Source organism: Bombus impatiens, unplaced genomic scaffold (genome assembly GCF_000188095.3).
Source record: "Bombus impatiens unplaced genomic scaffold, BIMP_2.2 scf_1553, whole genome shotgun sequence".
NCBI classification, from domain to species: domain Eukaryota; kingdom Metazoa; phylum Arthropoda; class Insecta; order Hymenoptera; family Apidae; genus Bombus; species Bombus impatiens.
Genome location: NT_177972.1, coordinates 174802 through 197571, shown reverse-complemented (window position 1 = coordinate 197571; position 22770 = coordinate 174802). Strand labels below are relative to the sequence as shown.

At 37.2% G+C, this 22770-nt stretch overlaps 2 protein-coding genes and 1 pseudogene across 3 annotated transcripts; all 3 read right to left on the bottom strand.

The window, feature by feature from the left end:
• Positions 1-554: 554 nt before the first annotated feature.
• LOC117152423 lies at positions 555-1909 on the bottom strand (annotated as a pseudogene).
• Positions 1910-4888: 2979 nt separating this feature from the next.
• On the bottom strand, positions 4889-9831 carry LOC100747540 (glucose dehydrogenase [FAD, quinone]-like). Its single transcript, XM_003494124.4, has 4 exons — positions 9721-9831; positions 8014-8226; positions 7376-7546; positions 4889-6742 (listed from the first exon to the last, which is right to left on the bottom strand). The coding sequence occupies exons 2-4, from the start codon at positions 8195-8197 to the stop codon at positions 5262-5264; spliced, it is 1836 nt and encodes a 611-aa protein (XP_003494172.1). The 5' UTR covers positions 8198-8226; positions 9721-9831; the 3' UTR covers positions 4889-5261.
• Positions 9832-14434: 4603 nt separating this feature from the next.
• Positions 14435-20348, bottom strand: LOC100748622 (glucose dehydrogenase [FAD, quinone]). Of its 2 annotated transcripts, XM_003494130.4 has the most exons (4): positions 20257-20348; positions 18023-18235; positions 16619-16789; positions 14435-16017 (listed from the first exon to the last, which is right to left on the bottom strand). In XM_003494130.4, the coding sequence occupies exons 2-4, from the start codon at positions 18204-18206 to the stop codon at positions 14525-14527; spliced, it is 1848 nt and encodes a 615-aa protein (XP_003494178.1). In that variant the 5' UTR covers positions 18207-18235; positions 20257-20348; the 3' UTR covers positions 14435-14524. The 2 variants fall into 2 exon arrangements, with proteins under 2 accessions (XP_003494178.1, XP_012248181.1); XM_012392758.3 differs by lacking the exons at positions 18023-18235; positions 20257-20348 and adding an exon at positions 17265-17497.
• Positions 20349-22770: the final 2422 nt, after the last annotated feature.

Genomic DNA, 22770 nt, shown 5'->3' with positions numbered 1-22770 from the left:
AATTTGACATCAAAACGCGGCAAGGCATCGTGCTACTATATTTCTGATAAAGAAATACAAACTATCTAATTAGGTTAAATTCAGAATGAATGTCAAGCATGAGTTTGCACTGTCATAGCACTGCGATAGGTGTCTACAAAAAGGGTAGGGCTGGCGCGTTCAGTTTTTTCAAACAGTTTCTTTCTCTCTCACATATGCTGGCATGTGCCCTCTTACGCCTGCGCACGCTATACCTTTTTGAGCGATTGTCCTGGGGAAAATATCTTAAAAACTTTCTGCAACATGAGGAGACGTTGAAGCGAGGCCGGGTATGCGATAGAGCACTTCGTTTTGTTTACTGTAAACAAGCGAACGGAAAGAGTATAACATTACTAATGTAAAAAGGCAAATTTGTATAATTACAACCAAACTTCACTTATGTTAACTTTGTTTGATAGTCTAATTTTATCAAACATGAAAATGTTGTGACAGCGGCTCTGCTATTCGTAATACGCCATGAAAATTTATTTTACATTCAAAAGTAACAATCCCATAAAATTAATTTACAAAGACAGCTATTGATTTGAATCCCGTTCCTGCAACCATACTTCTTTTATCACATCCGATCCTCTCTTAGCGGCTATGTGAGTCGGTGCATTGGCATTGGCATTGACTATGTAGGGTATAATCGAACAGCCCATAACTCGAAATCAAGTAATTCCGCAAACTCGAAGCCAAGGACCTACCACGGCTCCTGAGTCCCACTTAGGCCCCATGTTGCTAGTTTACACGGACTGAAATATAGTCGAGAGATAAAGTTTGATCATGTCCCTCCAGTATGGATCGGTATACATCAGAATGTGCTTGGAGCAAGAAAATGGTTTCGGATTCATTTTGCTCCCGTAACGTTTGCATGAAGCAGTTTTACTCATCTCGAGCACAAACTTAATTCCTTCGATCAATGTGGCCATGTCTTCTGGCTCCTTGAAATCATTCGAATAAATCAATAGATAATCGAAAGGATTTTTACTTCAAAACTTGATAACATTTCTGCTTTTCAGTCTTAAAAGCGTATGATTCGCGTTCCACAGGTCTTTGTCGTGAAGCTCTCCATATACGGCGTCGTAGAATTCTCTGGTCAATCCACGAATCTCTCTAATGTTGTCCGAGATCTGCCTCGATGAATAATAGTACAGTTGTATGTCTGGGAAATCGTCGAAGGCATTCGCGTATTTTTTATTAATAAAAGCTATTCCTTAGATATTTCCTACGTTGGCCCAAGGACCCTCTCCGAGTATGACGTATTCTATTACGTTCCTAATATTATACAACCTACTCTTTACGAGTGCAATTTCTTCATGCAGCAAGAACGTAACCCCTTCTCCGCACTTATATGGTCCTGATGATTATGGCCCACTCTCAAATCCTGAATCACTGGTATACAGTGTTCGGAGAAGTGTTCTCTAGGTCCTATTCCCAATATCATCCGCAACTGTGAACTACCGATAAGTCCCGCGGAAACGATCACTTTGTTGGCACGAACGCGCTATGTATCTCTGTCTCTAACGAATTGCAGTTCATTAGATTCCACCCTGTATTTCCAATCGATTTCAGACTACACACTGTCCGGTAAAGAAATGTAATATGTAGCACTTCCATCGCCACCTGCTTCCAGGAGGAGTACGTCCCAATCTTCTATTTTGAACAAGCAATTCGCCATAAGGGCTCCTGTAATCGTGCAAATTGACGATACATTTTAAATAGAACGTAGTTGAGACGACTGAAAATAATTAAAAGTTATAAGTATTTTTAAGGCAAGAGTATGTAGCTTTATTTCGAAATATCAAGAAAGGGAGACAGTTAGTCGAGATTACGAAATGAAATTCTCGATGAATTCTAAATATGATTACAAAACAAACCTAAAATACATATTGAAGAAAACAAAGAAATAAAAATATGAAGAAAACAAGACGTTATAATATAGTCGTTAACATATAGAAACGACGCACAACGTCATTAATATGCTATACATAAGATAGAGCCGTTATATGAAATTAAAATAAATTGATGAATTGCTGAATTGCTGAATCGATGAATTGATGAATTGTTTAATTGATGAATCGATTAATTGGTGAATCGACGAATCGACGAATCGATGAATCGATGAATTGATGAATTAATGAATTGATGAATCGATGAATCGATGAATCGATGAATCGAGGAATTGATGAATCGAGGAATTGATGAATCGAGGAATTGATGAATCGATGAATCGATGAATTGATGAATTGCTGAATTGATAAATGGATAAATTGATAAATTGATAAGTTGATAAATTCTCGTATCAATTGATCAAAAAATGGAATTTTCTAACGACGGAATGAAAAAAGAACAACCCACCACGACTAATAGGTCGTAAACTGGTGACAGTAATTTGGAAGGAACACTCGTCGAAGAGTAGGGCACAATACGTGATACATACATGATGATGATGATAGAAAACGATACGCATAAAAACATCGAAAGCACCGGTACAGTTGGTTTTGTTTTCATCCCTCCGAAATGCTTCGATATCCACTTTGTACTTCTCCTATTTTCTTTGTCAGTCTGTAATATTATGTTATGATACATTCACAATAATCTTATTCGCAAGATAAGACGAAGTAATAGAAAATTATTAATGAACACATTTGGGTGATGCTGACATGTCATTAAATTAATGTGCATACTTACGAAAAATATTTTGAGATCTCTTGGTCGCTTTTGACGATTCATTACACATAAGCGTCACGGTTTTATTCAGTTTATTATTTTTTCGAAATTATTTCTACCTTAAATTTGTCCTTGATAAAAGATTGTAACTACAAGAAAATTTATTTCAAAAATAAAAATATATATATCTTGTAATATCTACAAAACGTTAAACGTAAGATTGTGCAACGATATAGTGGAATGCAAAGCGACGAGTGCTATTTTGCTGATAATCACGTGAACGAGATATTTTGAGAAATTGTTTTGCAACATCGTAAATTACGTATATTCAGTGTAAAAAAGCATTCGTACATCCTTTAAAAGGTGATAATAGTTTTCCTGAAATTTCATCAAAGGACCTCATATCTTTTGAGAAATTGGAATAAAATTAGTGTTGAAAAAATGACAGTTGGAAATTCGTAGTTCTCTATCTCCTAGTAACTGAAATGAAAATTTGATAACAGCTAGAAAAATGGAGTGAAAGTACAACGACAACAGCTCCGTGATTTTATTTACTTTTCGAGTTTTTGCTAAATAAATGTAAATAAAATAAGTAGAATACAGAGGAACCTTGACTTTCGGCTCCGATAGTGACTGTGAATTTCTTTTATTTATCTCACCTGAAGTTCGAATTGCGTTTAGATATGGTATACTGTAAATATATGTATGTACGCGTATGTACGCGGAAATATATCTTTTATTGTTTAGTGTACATTTTTATTTTATATATGTGCACGAGATATATGGTGTTATGTACCTCTAACACATATTTCTATTCTTTCTAGTTAAACTAGAAATGCTTATAGTAAATATAGTATTTTTCACTTTTTCAAACTGTACTTCACTATACTGTATATCCAATCTCTATAATCATTATACAATTGTAGTAACGTATGGATCTTAGAGTAAGGACAAGTAATGATGTTTTATTTAGAGTTTAGTGTAGTTTAATAAGCGATACTCAATAACAAAAGGACCGATTACAATATCGTCGTACGTCTTATTATCATACTATTCCGCTCCTCCAATCGCACTTTCTGACTTCTCGATTCACACTCTGTGACCTCTCAACTCACACTGCGCTTCTCAACTCGCATTCTGGCCGATGTAGCATCTCTTTTGTCTTTTGCTAGGCTCACCGCACACGTGTTCCGCAGACGCTCGTGGCCAGGGTCACGTAGGTCTTTTCTACGAAACTATGAACTTGAAAAGACCCAGGACACATTGATAGACGCGACAGCGCCTTGGCTCTCGCCACATTTCTATTTTTTTTTATTTATTTATTTACATTTTACAATTTATCCAGTAGGACATTTGGTAAAGTATTATAGCTTAGTGGTATAATAATATAACATGTGGATGGCTACCTCCAGTGGGATACCATCTTCGAATTTGATTGATTTATTTCATTAGTGTGGTGAGTGTTTGTTTGTTAGGTCATGTCCTTTGTGAGATCTGTTGGGTGTTTCTTCTCACGCGACATTGTTCATGGTTAACTCGATGTTTCTTAGGCCCTTTTCCCCGATACTACACAATTGTATTCCTTAATTATGCAGAATTTTTCGTAGCATCCAGAAACCGCTGCGACTGTAGATTCTGTACAAGAAAGGACGTTCTTGCAAACACGTATCCTATTTTTCCTCGCTTTCGAGTTACAGTGAATTTGTACATTAACAAACTTTCTCTGTATAGCTTCTTAAGAAGTGTTCATAATGACCTCCTTGCATTTGAATACAAGAATGGTTTTAGCATTGTCCGTCTTACTCTCTCTATTTGTCCAGGTATTGTTCATGAGATACCGAACTACTTCTATTATCCGATAAATTATTTCATGCGCAAAAACCACTGCTGATTATCCACTGCTGGTTTTTGCAAATATTTCGAAAACTATATTCGCAACTATAGCTTTTTTCCTTAGGAACCATAGTTTCCGACCAACAGATACATGTATAAGAAAAGTTACTCAAAATGTTAATTTCTCGAATGTCACTAGTCGGCAGCCAACAGTTGCATCTGTATCACTCTCGTTTTGCTTACGTTTATCGCCTCGACACGTTGAACATATTATAGTATTTTATTGTACTACATTTCCTCTTGAAGGAGCAATTATATCAAAGTCAACGTTCGCACGATACATGACGAAATCAAAGACAAATTATTGTAATAACTATTTTATTGCATAACACATAGTTTATATTATTATACATGTACGAAACATTTTTCTTATCCTAAGAAAGTACGTGCGATCATATTACTTTAAACATTATGATATCTAGAGGACGGATCCAGTATTACGATATATATTCGAAAGAATGTTTCTCCATATAATTATAATCTAACTTCACTTACGTTAATTTGACGTTGATCGCCTAATTTTATAAAACAAGGCTATATTTTAAATCGTGCTCCGCCATACGCGATACATAATGAAAATTTGTTTTCAATTCACAACCGTATGTTTTTATTACGTAATGGTATACTACTAGCAGTCGCTTAAAATGAATTTACAAAAGTAGCAATCAATCCGAACCCTATTTCTTCAACCAATCCTCTTTTACCATGTCGGCACCCTTCTCACCAATCATAATAGTCGGCGCATTGGTATTACCACTCACTTGGTTTGGCATAATCGAAGCGTCTATGACTCGAAGTCCAGCAACTCCATAAACCCGAAGCCGAGAATCTACCACGGCTTTCGCGTCCGACTTAGGCCCCATTTTGCAAGTACCCACGGGGTGATATATAGTCACGGGAACAAATCTGGCCATGCACTCCCAGAAAGGATCGCTATACATGGGAATATGCTTGCAGCCAGGAAATGGTGTCGGATTCATTTCGCTCCCGTAACGTTTAAACGAATCAGTTTTACTCAATTCGTACACAAACTTAGCTCCTTCAACCAATGTCGCCATGTCTTCCGGCTCCTTGAAATAATTCGGATAAATCAATGGATGATCGAACGGATTGTTGCTGCGAAGCTTGATAACACCTCTGCTTTTTGGTCTTAAAAGCGCGGGAAACGCGCTCCACGAGCCGCTACCGCCAAGCTTTCCATATACGGCGTCGTAGAATTCTCTGGTCAGTCCACGATATTCCATAAAAATTTCGCTATTTTGCCCCGATGGTACAAAATGCAGTTGTATATCTGGGAAGTCATCGGAGGCATTCGCGTATTTGGTATTGATAAAACATGTTCCCTCCACTGTTGCTAAGGTAGTCAAAGGACCGTCTCCGTATATGGCGTATTCTAGGATATAGCTGATATTAGTTATCTTGGTCTCTATGGCTGAAATTTCTTCATTCACCAGGAACATAAGGCCTCCCACGCTTATATGATCTTGAAGATTGTGGCCCACTCTTAAATCCTGAATCACTGGTATACCGTGTTCCGATAAGTGTTCTCTAGGTCCTATTCCTGACAGCATCAACAACTGGGGGCTATTAATAGCTCCACCGGAAACGATCACTTCTTTGTTGGCATGTACGCGCAACGTTTCCCCGTCTCTAATGAACTCTACGCCGTAAGCCCTTTTCGTTGACGGATCTATTAAAATTTTGGTAACATACGCTTCCATGGCGACGTGTAAATTTTTCCGCATCCTGGCTGGCCGCAAGAAGGCTTTCGCCGTGGAACAGCGACTACCATCTCTGATGGTGCCTTGAGGAATCATGAAGCCAGTATGCCGTTCTCCGTTAATATCTCGATTCTCGTAACCCATTTCTTTGCCGGCTTGAATGAACGCAGCGGCCAGAGGAGTGTGCCATCGTGGTTCTTCGACGGTTAAGTACCCGCCGGTTGAATGATACGGTGTTTTGGCGTAGCTGTGATTTCGATTGTCTTCAGATTTTAGGAAATAAGGCAGCACATCCTGATACGACCATCCTGGATTGCCTTGCTGTTCCCAGATGTCGTAGTCTTTTTTGGCACCACGGACGTAAAGCATGGAGTTTATTCCGCTGCTACCTCCCAGTAATTTGCCACGTGGCCAGCGGCAACGACCATTCTCCATCGCTGTGGGTATAATTTATGTTAAAGTACGTCGAAAGCGTTGCGAATAATTCATTAACGAATATTGTTGTCATTTGGTTATTAATTCACGATTATATATCTTTTGGTTCGGCGATAGATTCATTCTTCGATTTAGATTTGAATTAGGTATGCCTAAATCTACCTATTGGTACTATATACAAATCAATAAAATTCAAGTGGTATTACTTGAAATTAATACGTCCGTACATTTATATGTTTTGTATTTGTATACAAACACATTTATATATTTTAATACAAAGCAATATTAATTATGGCTATAATACCTGCATCTTTGGTAATTACAAAATAAAAAATTTTAGATCTGTCATTTTATCGCGCTTGGAAAGTTCAGCGACAACATACGTTAGAACTGTATTGTGATGATTTGCGAATGTTTTAGAAAGATTCGCTTATTTACACGCTTCGTTTGTTCTTACTGCCATAAATTGTATTTTATAGTCCTTTTCAAGCGTGATATAATTTTATCTACTTCCCCTTCTTTCCACCGTAAAAAATAGAGCGTTAGACGTGGATGATTAGCGGATGCAGTTTTGCTTTTGTAATTATCTATTTACTGTTATTATTTATAAGTCGATATAATTCCATACTTTTTACCTCGACAGTAATTTTCGTTGGGTTCCGTAGTGTATTCCCAATCGATTTTGGTGAACTGCAGATTGTTGGCAAGAGAAGGAATATCATAGATAGTACTTCCATCGCCACCTGCTTCGAGGAGAAGTACGTTCCAATCTTCTATTTCGGACAAGCGACTTGACACCACGGCTCCTGTCATCGTGCAAAGTTACACTTCATTTTAAATAAAATATATCTAAGAAATCTTAATCCAATTTAACTTCACAACTATCTTTGATTGGAAAGTCCGTAGTCTAATTTCAAAACATCGAGAGAGATAATTTGTTGAAATTAAGAAACGAAATTCGCGATAACGCAAAGATACGTTTACGAAGTAAACGGAAAATATATTTAGATGAAGGAAATTAGAACTTAAAATTTCGGTGTTAGTATGAAGAAATAACGTACAACATTGCTAATACATCTAGTGGATTGACAGAGTTGTGAAGGGAAATTTGACAAAAAAATTGCGATTTCTAAATTGTTAAATTTTTGCGACAATTCCTCGTGTTAGGAGCAGTAACGCGAACATCTTCGAACGCAAACACACCAATGCACTTATCTTTGACACACTTTTATCAGATTTAGGAACTTCGCGTGGATAATATGAAAAACCATACCTGCAGAACCACCGCCTACGACTATGAAATCGTAAGCTGGCAATAGCGATTTGGAAGGAACATTCGTCGAAGAGTAAGGAACATTCGAATATATGAAGTATAGCAACATGTTTATGATCATGGATATCGTCGATGTGATCGGTTGTGATCTCATCCCCCCGAAAATGATGCGATTGACATCCATTTTACACTCCCCCAAATTCCTTTATCAATCTGTAACATCAATGTTCGATACCTTAACACACATCTTATTAGCGATATAAGTAGATGAGAATTATTACTAAATGTATATTGCTATCATCTTTTCTTTCGGGCCCTAATGGTCTTTGGTGCTTTCATTCTTAAACCTACTTTTCTCGAATAGAATCTAGCATAACTAATATATATCCTTTTAGTGAGTGTATCGCAACGATTTTAATTGCTAGTGTAACATGTTGATGAGGTTAATATTCTGAAGAACCTTTTTCATATATCTGCAACCGCCGCGATGCTGCACAGCCTTTTATTTCACTATATTCGCAAAATACTTCATTTAAATCTATATGTGATGATACCTCATCATCTTGAAGTAGACTTAAATGTAGCAACTTATACTTAACTCGCTGATGTGAAAGGCAACTATTTTCGATATCGTGCAAGTAAAATAGAAAAAGCGGCGGTTTGTAGATTGTGCTAGACTAAAGAAGGTATCATGAAATAATCTTTGATGGATAGATCGCTACATCGACTGTTGCACTTTACTTGATTTTCAATGCGGTGGTTATAATTATGAGAGAAATTTTTTGAGGTTTACCCATCTCTGAATAATCACATTTTTTTGTGTGTGCAGATGATAAGAGAATTAAAAGTTATTTGAAATTGCGGTGTCACTGACATACATGGTCGATAAATGACTAAGACGACAATAAACTTACAGCATAGATGTAGATATTATTTCTTAAAAAGTAGATCAGAGGTAATGAGATGGCGAAATATTAGCGAAAATACAGAACTTTGTGCAATACATACGTAAATTAAACACCAAGCGTAGGAGAGAGTTCCGATGCGACGCAATGCAAGACGACAAATGCTTCTGGTTGGGGATCGCTTATGTATTGAATGCTAAGCAATTATTGGGCGATAGGAAAAACAACATAATTATATAATCGACGTATGAGAAATTTTTCTCAAGGTTTGAATACTTATGGCAACTTTGTAAACATGTATCTCTGGAATTACAATTATTTCGTTGTATCTACAGACCAATTTTCGAAACAATTACTTAGCAAACTACGACAAATCATTTGCACTATTAACACTCAAATAGACTTATAGGGTGGTGGAAAAGAGCGCACCCTATTTACGTATATCTTTAGACATACGATTATTTCGTTGTAACGACAGACCACTTTTCAAAAGATCATTTAACAAACTGCGACTAATCGTTCACATTATTGAAACTGAAGTAGACTTGTAGGGTGGTGGGAAGAGCGCACCCTATTTGAAGGTTTACCCATCTCTGAATAATCACATTTTTTTGTGTGTGCAGATGATAAGAGAATTAAAAGTTATTTGAAATTGCGGTGTCACTGACATACATGGTCGATAAATGACTAAGACGACAATAAACTTACAGCATAGATGTAGATATTATTTCTTAAAAAGTAGATCAGAGGTAATGAGATGGCGAAATATTAGCGAAAATACAGAACTTTGTGCAATACATACGTAAATTAAACACCAAACGTAGGAGAGAGTTCCGATGCGACGCAATGCAAGACGACGAATGCTTCTGGTTGGCGGTCGCTTATATATTGAATGCTAAGCAATTATTGGGCGATAGGAAAAACAACATAATTATATAATCGACGTATGAGAAATTTTTCTCAAGGTTTGAATACTTATGGCAACTTTGTAAACATGTATCTCTGGAATTACAATTATTTCGTTGTATCTACAGACCAATTTTCGAAAAAAGTACTTAGCAAACTACGACAAATCATTTGCACTATTAACACTCAAATAGACTTATAGGGTGGTGGAAAAGAGCGCACCCTATTTACGTATATCTTTAGACATACGATTATTTCGTTGTAACGACAGACCACTTTTCAAAAGATCATTTAACAAACTGCGACTAATCGTTCACATTATTGAAACTGAAGTAGACTTGTAGGGTGGTGGGAAGAGCGCACCCTATTTGAAGCGATATCAATGACTAAAACATATTTTTAACAGTGCAGATGGGAATAAAAGTAATAAACGTGCGAGTTCGATTTGTGACCAATCTATTTTATCGTTGCACCTGAATATGGAATAGATGGCTGTGTTTGGACATAGTTCAGCATAAGTCATTCTGCATATGACATTTAGGAGAGAGATAGCGATTTTTGATAACACAAAGATAAAAATGAATGTGAATTAGGTGTGGACTGGTCTAGCGTAGTATGTGGCCGGCATGGACAACCTGAAATAAGTTTCAATGATCCTTTTGATATACGAAACATTGCATTATATCTTATCTTTCTATTTGCATACGTATCCTAATGACAAATATACATGGTGTGTTTTTAAGTTGAATACCGAAGTATGTTTCGTAAATGTGAATAATAATAAATCGTAGTAATTGAATTGAGAATATACTGATAAAATCGCATGAAATAGGAATTTATAATTGCTATTCTAGTGTTACCGGCCATCTCACACAGACAAGATATGAATATAACCCAATCAGTAACCCATGGATTTGTCTTGATGAATGATACTATTCATCATTAATGTAATTATGCGAAAAAGAATGAATAATATCATTGAGTCAAAGTTAGGTTGGTCCATACAAAAATGTAGCCGTTTGCATGCTCAATTGAGAGGTAATGAAAACCTAATGTAATTGATATTGTTTGTATAATATAATAACATATTTCAGGATCGTCGAAATCGGTGATGTGTGTCCTTCCTTATATAAATTGAATTATAACAGACATTTGTAACAGTATCGCACATGTAGTTGTGTGCAGATTTTACGATAGGTTACCCAAATCTGGTTCACATTGGAATGTGCTATAAACAGAAGATAAGAGCTTGGTTTCGGTGACTCACCATACCCGTCCGCTACCAGGGATACGGTAATGAATGCTATCGCATACGCTGACACGGAGGCATAATTGTAGACAAAGTTTACTGCAGTGGTATTGATAGCTTTTAGAAAATAATTCAGAAACTATGATCGACTAAAGCTTACATGTACAGAAAAAAGTTGTTCAGGATCATGCTCCCGGCAACAAATTCAATAGTCATTGATATCCGAGAAGACGTAACGTTTCTCCAGCTTCGCCATCAATGCTCGTCACAAGACAATACTCTACGAGACAAAATATCGCAAGACAATTTCTGGCAAGACTCATCACATTCCTTTCTCTATGTTGACGGTAATATGGCCGTCACTCTTCTCGCTCCAGTCTCCAGCTCAGTACTCGATCAAAATATTCTTTTTCGAAAACCAACACTTGTTTGACGATTGAGTAGGCTGTTTTGACGATTGAGTAGGTAAGTTGGCAGAATGTTACAAATAAGGTTAATAAATATAACTCACATCGGTAGTTAGACGATTTAAATATTCGGTACCTTGTGAACAATCTCCATCGAATCGTTTTCGTATTCCGAGGTTTCGTTAACATCATAACCCTAATCCATCAGCTAGACCCTTGTGCGCATACAGTGGACGGCAACCGACGTAAATACTAATATTGCTTATCACTGGAAATCTAATTCTGAAGCTTTACAAACCGATGTGTTTAGTTTCAAGTGGGCAAATATAAAATTTTATTCATTTCCTCTCCTTAGTAGTAGGTAGTAGGGAATCTTTCGGCATTAAAACAATATCATAACGAATATAAATTAATAACGCTTGTGTTACACATAGATGTTTGGAAATAAAGAGCTCAGATATGGCCAACTTTTCAGGCTCTGACCATTTCCAACTTTTGTTAATCTTATCAAAGATTTCAGGATCGTCGAAATCGGTGATGTGTGTCCTTCCTTATATAAATTGAATTATAACAGACATTTGTAACAGTATCGCACATGTAGTTGTGTGCAGATTTTACGATAGGTTACCCAAATCTGGTTCACATTGGAATGTGCTATAAACAGAAGATAAGAGCTTGGTTTCGGTGACTCACCATACCCGTCCGCTACCAGGGATACGGTAATGAATGCTATCGCATACGCTGACACGGAGGCATAATTGTAGACAAAGTTTACTGCAGTGGTATTGATAGCTTTTAGAAAATAATTCAGAAACTATGATCGACTAAAGCTTACATGTACAGAAAAAAGTTGTTCAGGATCATGCTCCCGGCAACAAATTCAATAGTCATTGATATCCGAGAAGACGTAACGTTTCTCCAGCTTCGCCATCAATGCTCGTCACAAGACAATACTCTACGAGACAAAATATCGCAAGACAATTTCTGGCAAGACTCATCACATTCCTTTCTCTATGTTGACGGTAATATGGCCGTCACTCTTCTCGCTCCAGTCTCCAGCTCAGTACTCGATCAAAATATTCTTTTTCGAAAACCAACACTTGTTTGACGATTGAGTAGGCTGTTTTGACGATTGAGTAGGTAAGTTGGCAGAATGTTACAAATAAGGTTAATAAATATAACTCACATCGGTAGTTAGACGATTTAAATATTCGGTACCTTGTGAACAATCTCCATCGAATCGTTTTCGTATTCCGAGGTTTCGTTAACATCATAACCCTAATCCATCAGCTAGACCCTTGTGCGCATACAGTGGACGGCAACCGACGTAAATACTAATATTGCTTATCACTGGAAATCTAATTCTGAAGCTTTACAAACCGATGTGTTTAGTTTCAAGTGGGCAAATATAAAATTTTATTCATTTCCTCTCCTTAGTAGTAGGTAGTAGGGAATCTTTCGGCATTAAAACAATATCATAACGAATATAAATTAATAACGCTTGTGTTACACATAGATGTTTGGAAATAAAGAGCTCAGATATGGCCAACTTTTCAGGCTCTGACCATTTCCAACTTTTGTTAATCTTATCAAAGACTTATCGAGTATTTCGAGGTGTCACAATAGTACCATATATCAAATGCACGTATAACTGAACCCGTAATTTAAGAACAATAGTTCGTGTTTGTTTACTGTAATAATCAACTATTTATTTCGTGGTCCTAAAATAAATTGTAAGAAGCAAGGTTAGCCAATTACTTACATATTCATTATTCGTATACTCGTGAGCTCATTCCGTAAAACAGATGACTACACCAGCTGCATTAGTAAGGAAAGTCGTATTATATATAACTATAGAAGCTGCAGAATGAGCAGAAAATTCACAGTCCTTTGCCAGATTTTATAGAATAAGTAGTTTATATTTCTTTCTCTATCTATCTAAGACAAGGGAATACACGGACACTACCACAGCGTCTGTACATCACGAAGACAAGACTTTCTTCTTATGTTCCTGTAGACGCTCAGGGCGCCTAGTGCATGGATAGCAACTTTTTCCTGGTTATAGTAAAGGATGTTGTATGTAAGACAGGGGCCCAATGTTGAATTCTGAAATCTGCTAATGTTATCCAAGGATTCAAAGGCAGAGGACATCTACAGATATAAAAGACGACAATTAACGTGTGACTGGACGTCTAGAGGTTAGACCTGTGTCGAAACAAAATAGGTAAAGGTTAGTTTTGAATGTGTTTCGAAAGGGAGAAAGAGAGATCTTATTAAGAAAATACTCCAGTCAGACCGGGTTGCAAGCTCCAAGGAACGCTTAGCAGTAAAATTGTCCTCAAATTGTGGGATTCTTCACCAAACTGATCGTTGATTGCATCTCGGAAGAAATATCATCACAGCAAAATGAAGGGTATTCATTTAGAGTTGCTACATTTCTGAACATCCACATTGGTAAAGTCGAGAACGAGGCAGATGAAATATAATTATAGGATGAAACGAAGTTAACATAAGTGAAGTTCGATCGTAATTATAAGAAGTTGCTTTTTTACATTACTAATGTTATACTCTTTCCGTTCGCTCGATTAGGGTAAACAAGACGAAGGGTTTTATCGTCAGCGCGGCCCCGCTTTAACGTCCTCTAATGTTGCAGAAAGTATTTATCGTATCTTGCCGAGTATAGTCGCCCACAAAACATAGCGCGCGCAGGTGTAAGATAGTCCATGTTAGTATATGTGGGAGAGAAAGAAACTATCTGAAATAACTGAACGCGATAGCCTCAACGATATTGTGACATGGGCTCTGTTGTTCGTAATAAGCCATGAAGATTTATTTTCAATTCAAAACCGCATGTTTATATTACGAATACTATTAGCAGTCCCTTAAAATTGTTTATTTTTATTATTTAATTTGTACTTTACAGTTTGTGCACCTAGATATTTGGTAAATTTGTCTGACTTAATTGCTAAATAACATGTGGAAGCTTACCCCCCGCGGTATACCATCTTCGACTGTCGCTTAAAATTAATCTACAAAAGTTGCCATCAATCTGAATCCCGTTTCCTCAACCAATCCTCCTTTACCATGTCAGCACCCTTCTCACCAATCATAATAGTTGGCGCATTGGTATTACCACTCACTTGGTTTGGCATAATTGAGGCGTCTATGACTCGAAGTCCAGCAACTCCATGAACCCGAAGCCGAGAATCTACGACGGCGTTCGCGTCCGACTTAGGCCCCATTTTGCAAGTACCCACGGGATGATATATAGTCACGGGAACAAATCTGGCCATGCACTCCCAGAAAGAATCGTTACTCATGGGAATATGCTTGCAGCCAGGAAATGGTGTCGGATTCATTTCGCTCCCGTAACGTTTAAACGAATCAGTTTTACTCAATTCGTACACAAACTTAGCTCCTTCAACCAATGTCGCCATGTCTTCCGGCTCCTTGAAATAATTCGGATAAATCAATGGATGATCGAACGGACTGTTGCTTCGAAGTTTGACAACACCTCTGCTTTTTGGTCTTAAAAGCGCAGGAAACGCGCTCCACGAGCCCCTGCCGCCAAGCTTTCCATATACGGCGTCGTAGAATTCTCTGGTCAGTCCACGATCTTCCCTAAAAATTTCGGTATTTGGTCCCGATGACATAAAATGCAATTGTATGTCTGGGAAGTCATCGGAGGCATTCGCGTATTTGGTATTGATAAAACATGTTCCCTCCACTGTTGCTAAGGTAGACAAAGGACTATCACCGGACATGGCGTATTCTAGGATATAGCTGATATTAGTTATCTTGCTCTCTATGGACGAAATTTCCTCATTCACCAAGAACATAAGGCCTCCCACTCCTACATGATCTTGAAGATTATGGCCCACTCTTAAATCCTGAATCACTGGTATACGGTGTTCCGATAAGTGTTCTTTAGGTCCTATTCCCGACAACATCAACAACTGGGGGCTATTGATAGTTCCTCCGGAAACGATCACCTCCTTGTTGGCACGTACGCGTAACGTCTGTCCGTTTCTAACGAACTCTACGCCATAAGCTTTCTTCGACGACGAATCTATTAAAATTTTGGTAACAAACGCTTCCATGGCGACGTGTAAATTTTTTCGCATCCTGGCTGGCCGCAAGAAGGCTTTCGCCGTGGAGCAGCGGCTACCATCTCTGATGGTGCCTTGAGGAATCATAAAGCCAGTTTGCCGTTCTCCATTAATATCCCTACTCTCGTAACCCATTTCTTGGCCGGCTTGAATGAACGCAGCGGCCAGGGGAGTGCGCCATTGTGCTTCTTCTACGGTTAAGTACCCGCCGGTCGAATGATACGGTGTTTTGGCGTAGCTGTGATTTCGATTGTCTTCGGATTTGAGAAAATAAGGCAGCACATCCCGATAAGACCATCCTGGATTGCCTTGTTGTTCCCAGATGTCGTAGTCTTTTTTGGAACCACGGACGTAAAGCATGGAGTTTATTCCGCTGCTACCTCCAAGCAATTTGCCACGTGGCCAGCGGCAACGACCATTCTCCATCGCTGTGGGTATAATTTACGTTAAAGTACGTCGAAAGCGTTGCGAATAATTCATTAACGAATATTGTTGTTCTTCGGTTATTAATTCACTTTTCATATACATTTGTGGTTGGCGATAGATTCATTCTTCTATTTAAATTTGACATTAGGTATGCCTAAATCTACCTATTGGACCTATATACATATCAATAAATTTCAAGTCTTGTTACTTCAAATAAATAAATCTGCACATTTAGATATTTTAATACAAAGCAATATTAATTTTGGCAACAATACTTATATGTTTTTAGTAGTTGTAAAGTAAAAAATTTCAGATTTGTCATTTTATCGCCCCTGGTGAGTTCAGCGGCAATATACGTTAGAACTGAGTTATGACCAATTGGGAATGTTTTAGAAAGATTTGCTTATTTACAAGCTTCGTTTGCTCTTATTGCCATAAATTACATTTTATAATCCTTTCCAAGCGTGATATAATTTTATCTACTTCCCCCTCTTTAAACCGAAAAAATAGAGCGTTAGACGTGGGTGATTAGGAGATGCATTATTGTCTTTGTAATTATGTATTTACCCATCTTCTAAGTCGATATAATTCGACACTATTTACCTCGACAGTAACTATTATTGGGTTCCGTCGTATACTCCCAATCGATTTTGGTGAGCTGCAGATTGTCGGCAAGAGAAGGAATATCATACACAGCATTTCCATCGCCACCTGCTTCGAGGAGGAGTACGTTCCATTCTTCCATTTCGGACAAGCGACTTGCTACCACGGCACCTGTCATCGTGTAAAGTTACAGAGTATTTTAAAGAAAACGTATCTAACAAATCTTAATTCAGTTTAACGTCACAAATATCTGTGAATCGAAAGTGCGTAGTCTAATTTCAAAACATCGAGAGAGATAATTTGTCCAAATTGCGAATCGAAATTCGCGATAACGTAAAATTACGTTTACAAAGTAAGCGGAAAATATATTTAGACGAAGAAAATTAAATGTTAAAATTTCGGTGTTAGTATGTAGAAATAACGTACAACGTTGCTAATACATCTAGTGGATTGGCAGAGTTGTGAAAAGAAATTTGACAAAGAATCGCGATTTCTGAATTGTTAAACTTTTGCGTCAATTTCTCGTATTAGGAGCAGTAACGCGAACATCTTCGCACGCAAACACACCGAACACACCAATGCACTTATCTTTGACACACTTTTATCAGATTTAGGAACTTCGCGTGGATAATATGAAAAACCATACCTGCAGAACCACCGCCTACGACTATGAAATCGTAAGCTGGCAATAGCGATTTGGAAGGAACATTCGTCGAAGAGTAAGGAACATTCGAATATATGACGTATAGCAACACGCTTATGACCATTGATATCGTCGATGCGATCGGTTGTGATCTCATCCCCCCGAAAATGATGCGATTGACATCCATTTTACACTCCCCCGAATTCTTTTATCAATCTGTAACATCAATGTTCGATACCTTAACACACATCTTATTCGCGATATAAGACGAAGTGGCAGAGAATTATTACTGAATGCATATTACCATCATTTGTTTTGTCGGGCCCTAAGGGCTTGGTCCTTTCATTCTTAAACCTACTTTTCTCGAATGGGATCTAGCGAAACTAATATTTATTTTTTAATGAGTGTATCGCAACGATTTTAATTGCCAGTGAAACGTGTTGATGAGGTTAACATTCTGAAGAACCTTTTTCATATACCTGCAACCGCTATTTAGATGAAGGAAATTAGAACTTAAAATTTCGGTGTTAGTATGAAGAAATAACGTACAACATTGCTAATACATCTAGTGGATTGACAGAGTTGTGAAGGGAAATTTGACAAAAAAATTGCGATTTCTAAATTGTTAAATTTTTGCGACAATTCCTCGTGTTAGGAGCAGTAACGCGAACATCTTCGAACGCAAACACACCAATGCACTTATCTTTGACACACTTTTATCAGATTTAGGAACTTCGCGTGGATAATATGAGAAACCATACCTGCAGAACCACCGCCCACGACTATGAAATCGTAAGCTGGCAATAGCGATTTGGAAGGAACATTCGTCGAAGAGTAAGGAACATTCGAATATATGACGTATAGCAACACGCTTATGACCATTGATATCGTCGATGCGATCGGTTGTGATCTCATCCCCCCGAAAATGATGCGATTGACATCCATTTTACACTCCCCCAAATTCCTTTATCAATCTGTAACATCAATGTTCGATACCTTAACACACATCTTATTAGCGATATAAGTAGAAGAGAATTGTTACTAAATGTATATTGCTATCATCTTTTCTTTCGGTCCCTAAGGGTCTTTGGTGCTTTCATTCTTAAACCTACTTTAATCGAATAGAATCTAGCGTAACTAATATATATCTTTTTAGTGAGTGTATCGCAACGATTTTAATTGCCAGTGTAACATGTTGATGAGGTTAACATTCTGAAGAACCTTTTTCATATACCTGCAATCGCCGCGATGCTGCACAGCCTTTTATTTCACTATATTCGCAAAATACTTCATTTAAATCTATATGTGATGATACCTCATCATCTTGAAGTAGACTTAAATGTAGCAACTTATACTTAACTCGCTGATGTGAAAGGCAACTATTTTCGATGTCGTGCAAGTAAAATAGAAAAGGCGGCGGTTTGTAGATTGTGCTAGACTAAAGAAGGTATCATGAAATAATCTTTGATGGATAGATCGCTACATCGACTGTTGCACTTTACTTGATTTTCAATGCGGTGGTTATAATTATGAGAGAAATTTTTTGAGGTTTACCCATCTCTGAATAATCACATTTTTTTGTGTGTGCAGATGATAAGAGAATTAAAAGTTATTTGAAATTGCGGTGTCACTGACATACATGGTCGATAAATGACTAAGACGACAATAAACTTACAGCATAGATGTAGATATTATTTCTTAAAAAGTAGATCAGAGGTAATGAGATGGCGAAATATTAGCGAAAATACAGAACTTTGTGCAATACATACGTAAATTAAACACCAAGCGTAGGAGAGAGTTCCGATGCGACGCAATGCAAGACGATGAATGCTTCTGGCTGGCGATCGCTTATGTATTGAATGCTGAGCAATTATTGGGCGATAGGAAAAACGACATAATTATATAATCGAGGTACTTATGGCTACTTTGTAAACGTATATCTCTGGAAATACAATTATTTCGTTCTATCTACAGAATAATTTTCAAAAAAATTACTTAGCAAACTACGACTAATCATTTGCACTATTAACATTCAAATAGACTTATGGGGTAGTGGGAAGAGCGCACCCTATTTGAAGCAATATCAATGACTATAATATACTTTTAACAGTGCAGATAGGAATAAAAATAATAAACGTGCGAGGTCGAATAGTGATCAAACTACTTTACCATTGCACCTGAACAAGGAATAGATGGCCGTGTTTCGACATAGTTCTGCATATGTTGTTTTGCATACGACATTGACCAGAGAGATAGTCATTTTTGATAACGCAGAGATAAAAGTGAATATGAATTATATAAGAACTGGGCTAACGTAGTGTGAGACCGGTACTGATCACCTGAAACAATTTTCAATAAATCTATAAATATGCGCAAAGTTGCACTACATTTTATTTGTCTGTTTCCACATGTAACCTAATGAAAAACATACATGGTGTGTTTTTAAGTTGAAGTTCAATTGAATTGAGACCCATGAATGTGTCTTTTTCGCATAATTATATTAAACATGAATAATATCATTGATTTCAGTTTGGGTGGCCTATACAAAAATTTGGCTACCTGCGTGCTAGAATGAGAGGTAATGGAATCCTAATGTAATTGACAGTTTTTGTGAATATCGTGCAAGTAAAATAGAAAAGGCGGCGGTTTGTAGATTGTGCTAGACTAAAGAAGGTATCATGAAATAATCTTTGATGGATAGATCGCTACATCGACTGTTGCACTTTACTTGATTTTCAATGCGGTGGTTATAATTATGAGAGAAATTTTTTGAGGTTTACCCATCTCTGAATAATCACATTTTTTTGTGTGTGCAGATGATAAGAGAATTAAAAGTTATTTGAAATTGCGGTGTCACTGACATACATGGTCGATAAATGACTAAGACGACAATAAACTTACAGCATAGATGTAGATATTATTTCTTAAAAAGTAGATCAGAGGTAATGAGATGGCGAAATATTAGCGAAAATACAGAACTTTGTGCAATACATACGTAAATTAAACACCAAACGTAGGAGAGAGTTCCGATGCGACGCAATGCAAGACGACGAATGCTTCTGGTTGGCGGTCGCTTATATATTGAATGCTAAGCAATTATTGGGCGATAGGAAAAACGACATAATTATATAATCGAGGTACTTATGGCTACTTTGTAAACGTATATCTCTGGAAATACAATTATTTCGTTCTATCTACAGAATAATTTTCAAAAAAATTACTTAGCAAACTACGACTAATCATTTGCACTATTAACATTCAAATAGACTTATGGGGTAGTGGGAAGAGCGCACCCTATTTGAAGCAATATCAATGACTATAATATACTTTTAACAGTGCAGATAGGAATAAAAATAATAAACGTGCGAGGTCGAATAGTGATCAAACTACTTTACCATTGCACCTGAACAAGGAATAGATGGCCGTGTTTCGACATAGTTCTGCATATGTTATTTTGCATATGACATTCACGAGAGAGATAGTCATTTTTGACAACGCAGAGATAAAAGTGGATATGAATTATATAAGAACTGGGCTAACGTAGTGTGAGACGGGTACTGATCACTTGAAACAATTTTCAATAAATCTATAAATATGCGCAAAGTTGCACTACATTTTATTTGTCTGTTTCCACATGTAACCTAATGAAAAACATACATGGTGTGTTTTTAAGTTGAAGTTCAATTGAATTGAGAATGTACTAATATAATCGCATGAAATTCCAATTTACAATAGCTATGCTAGCGTTACCGGCCATCTCACAAACACAAGATAAGAATATAACCCAACCAATAACCCATGAATGTGTCTTTTTTCGCATAATTACATTAAAGATGAATAGTACTATACAAAAATTTGGCCATCTGCGTGCTAGAATGAGAGGTAATGGAATCCTAATGTAATTGACATTTTTTGTGAATATTTCCAACATAACAACACAAAAACACATTTCGGAATCGTCGAAAATGGTTACGTGTGTCCTTCTTTACATGAATGTTTATAATACATAAATTTACATAACAGACATTTGTAACAGTATCGCATATGTAGTTGTGTACAGATTTTACTATAGGTTGCCCAAATCTCGTTTACATTGGAATGTGCCATAATCAAGAGACAAGAGCTTGGTTTCGACGACTCACTATATCCCCCCGCTACCAGGGATACGGTAACCGATACTATTGCGTAGGCTGTTACGGAAGCACAATTATGGACAAAGTTCACTGTGGTGGTATTGATAGTTTTTAGCAAGTTTCGGAAACTATGACCGACTGAAACTTACATGTACAGGAGCAAGATGTTCGGGATCATGCTCTCGACAACAAATTCAAAAGTCATCGATATCCGCGGGTTTTTCCAGTTTAACAGATCTCCAGTTTCGCCATCGCAAGACAATACTCCACGAGACAATATATTGCAAGACAATTCCTGGCAAAACTCAGCACATTCCGTTCTGTATGTTGGCGGAAATGTAGGAGTCACGCTGCTCGCCCCAGTCTCCAGATTAGTTCTCGATCAAAATATCCTATTTCGAAAACCAACATCTTCTTAGTCGACCGAGTGAGACAAGGTGAAACCTTTTTGTACGCACCTCGCACCTTCACCAATTGAATATAAATTCTACGAAGTGTGGAACCTCGCTAATGAGGTTTATAAGGTAAATAAGGTAATTCGGTTAATAAGGTAAAGTTAAAGCAATTTTGTAACGAATGCAGATTAATGATATTTGTGTTACACATAGAAGTTTACAAATAAATAGCTCAGATATTGCTAAATTTTCAGGGCCTAATCATTTCCAACTTTTGTTAATTTTATCAAGGCATTCCCAACTTTTGTTAATTTTATCAAGGCTTATCGAGTATTTCGAGGTGTCACAATAGTACCATATATCAAATGCACGTATAACTGAACCCGTAATTTAAGAACAATAGTTCGTGTTTGTCTACTGTAATAATCAACTATTTATTTCGTGGTCCTAAAATAAATGGTAAGAAGCAAGGTTAGCCAATTACTTATATATTCATTATTCGTGTACTCGTGAGCTCATTCCGTAAAACAGATGACTACACCAGCTGCATTAGTAAGAAAAGTCGTATTATATATAACTATAGAAGCTGCAGAATGAGCAGAAAATTCACAGTCCTATGCCAGATTTTATAGAATAAGTAGTTTATATTTCCTTCTCTGTCCATCTAAGACAAGGGAATACACGGGCGCTACAACAGCGTCTGTACACCACGAAGAGAAGATTTTCTTCTTATGTTCATGTAGATGCTCAAGGCGCCTAATGCCTGGATAGGAACTTTTTTTCTTGGTAATAGTAAAGGATGTTGTATGTAAGACAGGGGCTCAATGTTGTATTCTCTATGTATCTCCGTCTCTAAGGAATTGTTGTTCATTAGATTCCATCCTGTATTTCCAATCGATTTCAGACTACACACTGTCCGGTAAAGAAATATCATATATAGCATTTCCATCGCCAGCTGCTTCCAGCAGGAGTACGTCCCAA

Bases quoted from the DNA above. Each gene is read 5' to 3' on its own strand.
- LOC100747540 (XM_003494124.4), bottom strand. From the start codon at position 8,197: ATGGATGTCAATCGCATCATTTTCGGGGGGATGAGATCACAACCGATC. The intron at 7,547-8,013 runs GTATGGTTTTTC...GCACGATGACAG, and splicing joins CGTAGGCGGTGGTTCTGCAG to GAGCCGTGGTGTCAAGTCGC. The intron at 6,743-7,375 runs GTAAAAAGTATG...TTATACCCACAG, and splicing joins CAACGAAAATTACTGTCGAG to CGATGGAGAATGGTCGTTGC.
- LOC100748622 (XM_003494130.4), bottom strand. From the start codon at position 18,206: ATGGATGTCAATCGCATCATTTTCGGGGGGATGAGATCACAACCGATC. The intron at 16,790-18,022 runs GTATGGTTTCTC...ACACGATGACAG, and splicing joins CGTGGGCGGTGGTTCTGCAG to GTGCCGTGGTAGCAAGTCGC. The intron at 16,018-16,618 runs GTAAATAGTGTC...TTATACCCACAG, and splicing joins CAATAATAGTTACTGTCGAG to CGATGGAGAATGGTCGTTGC.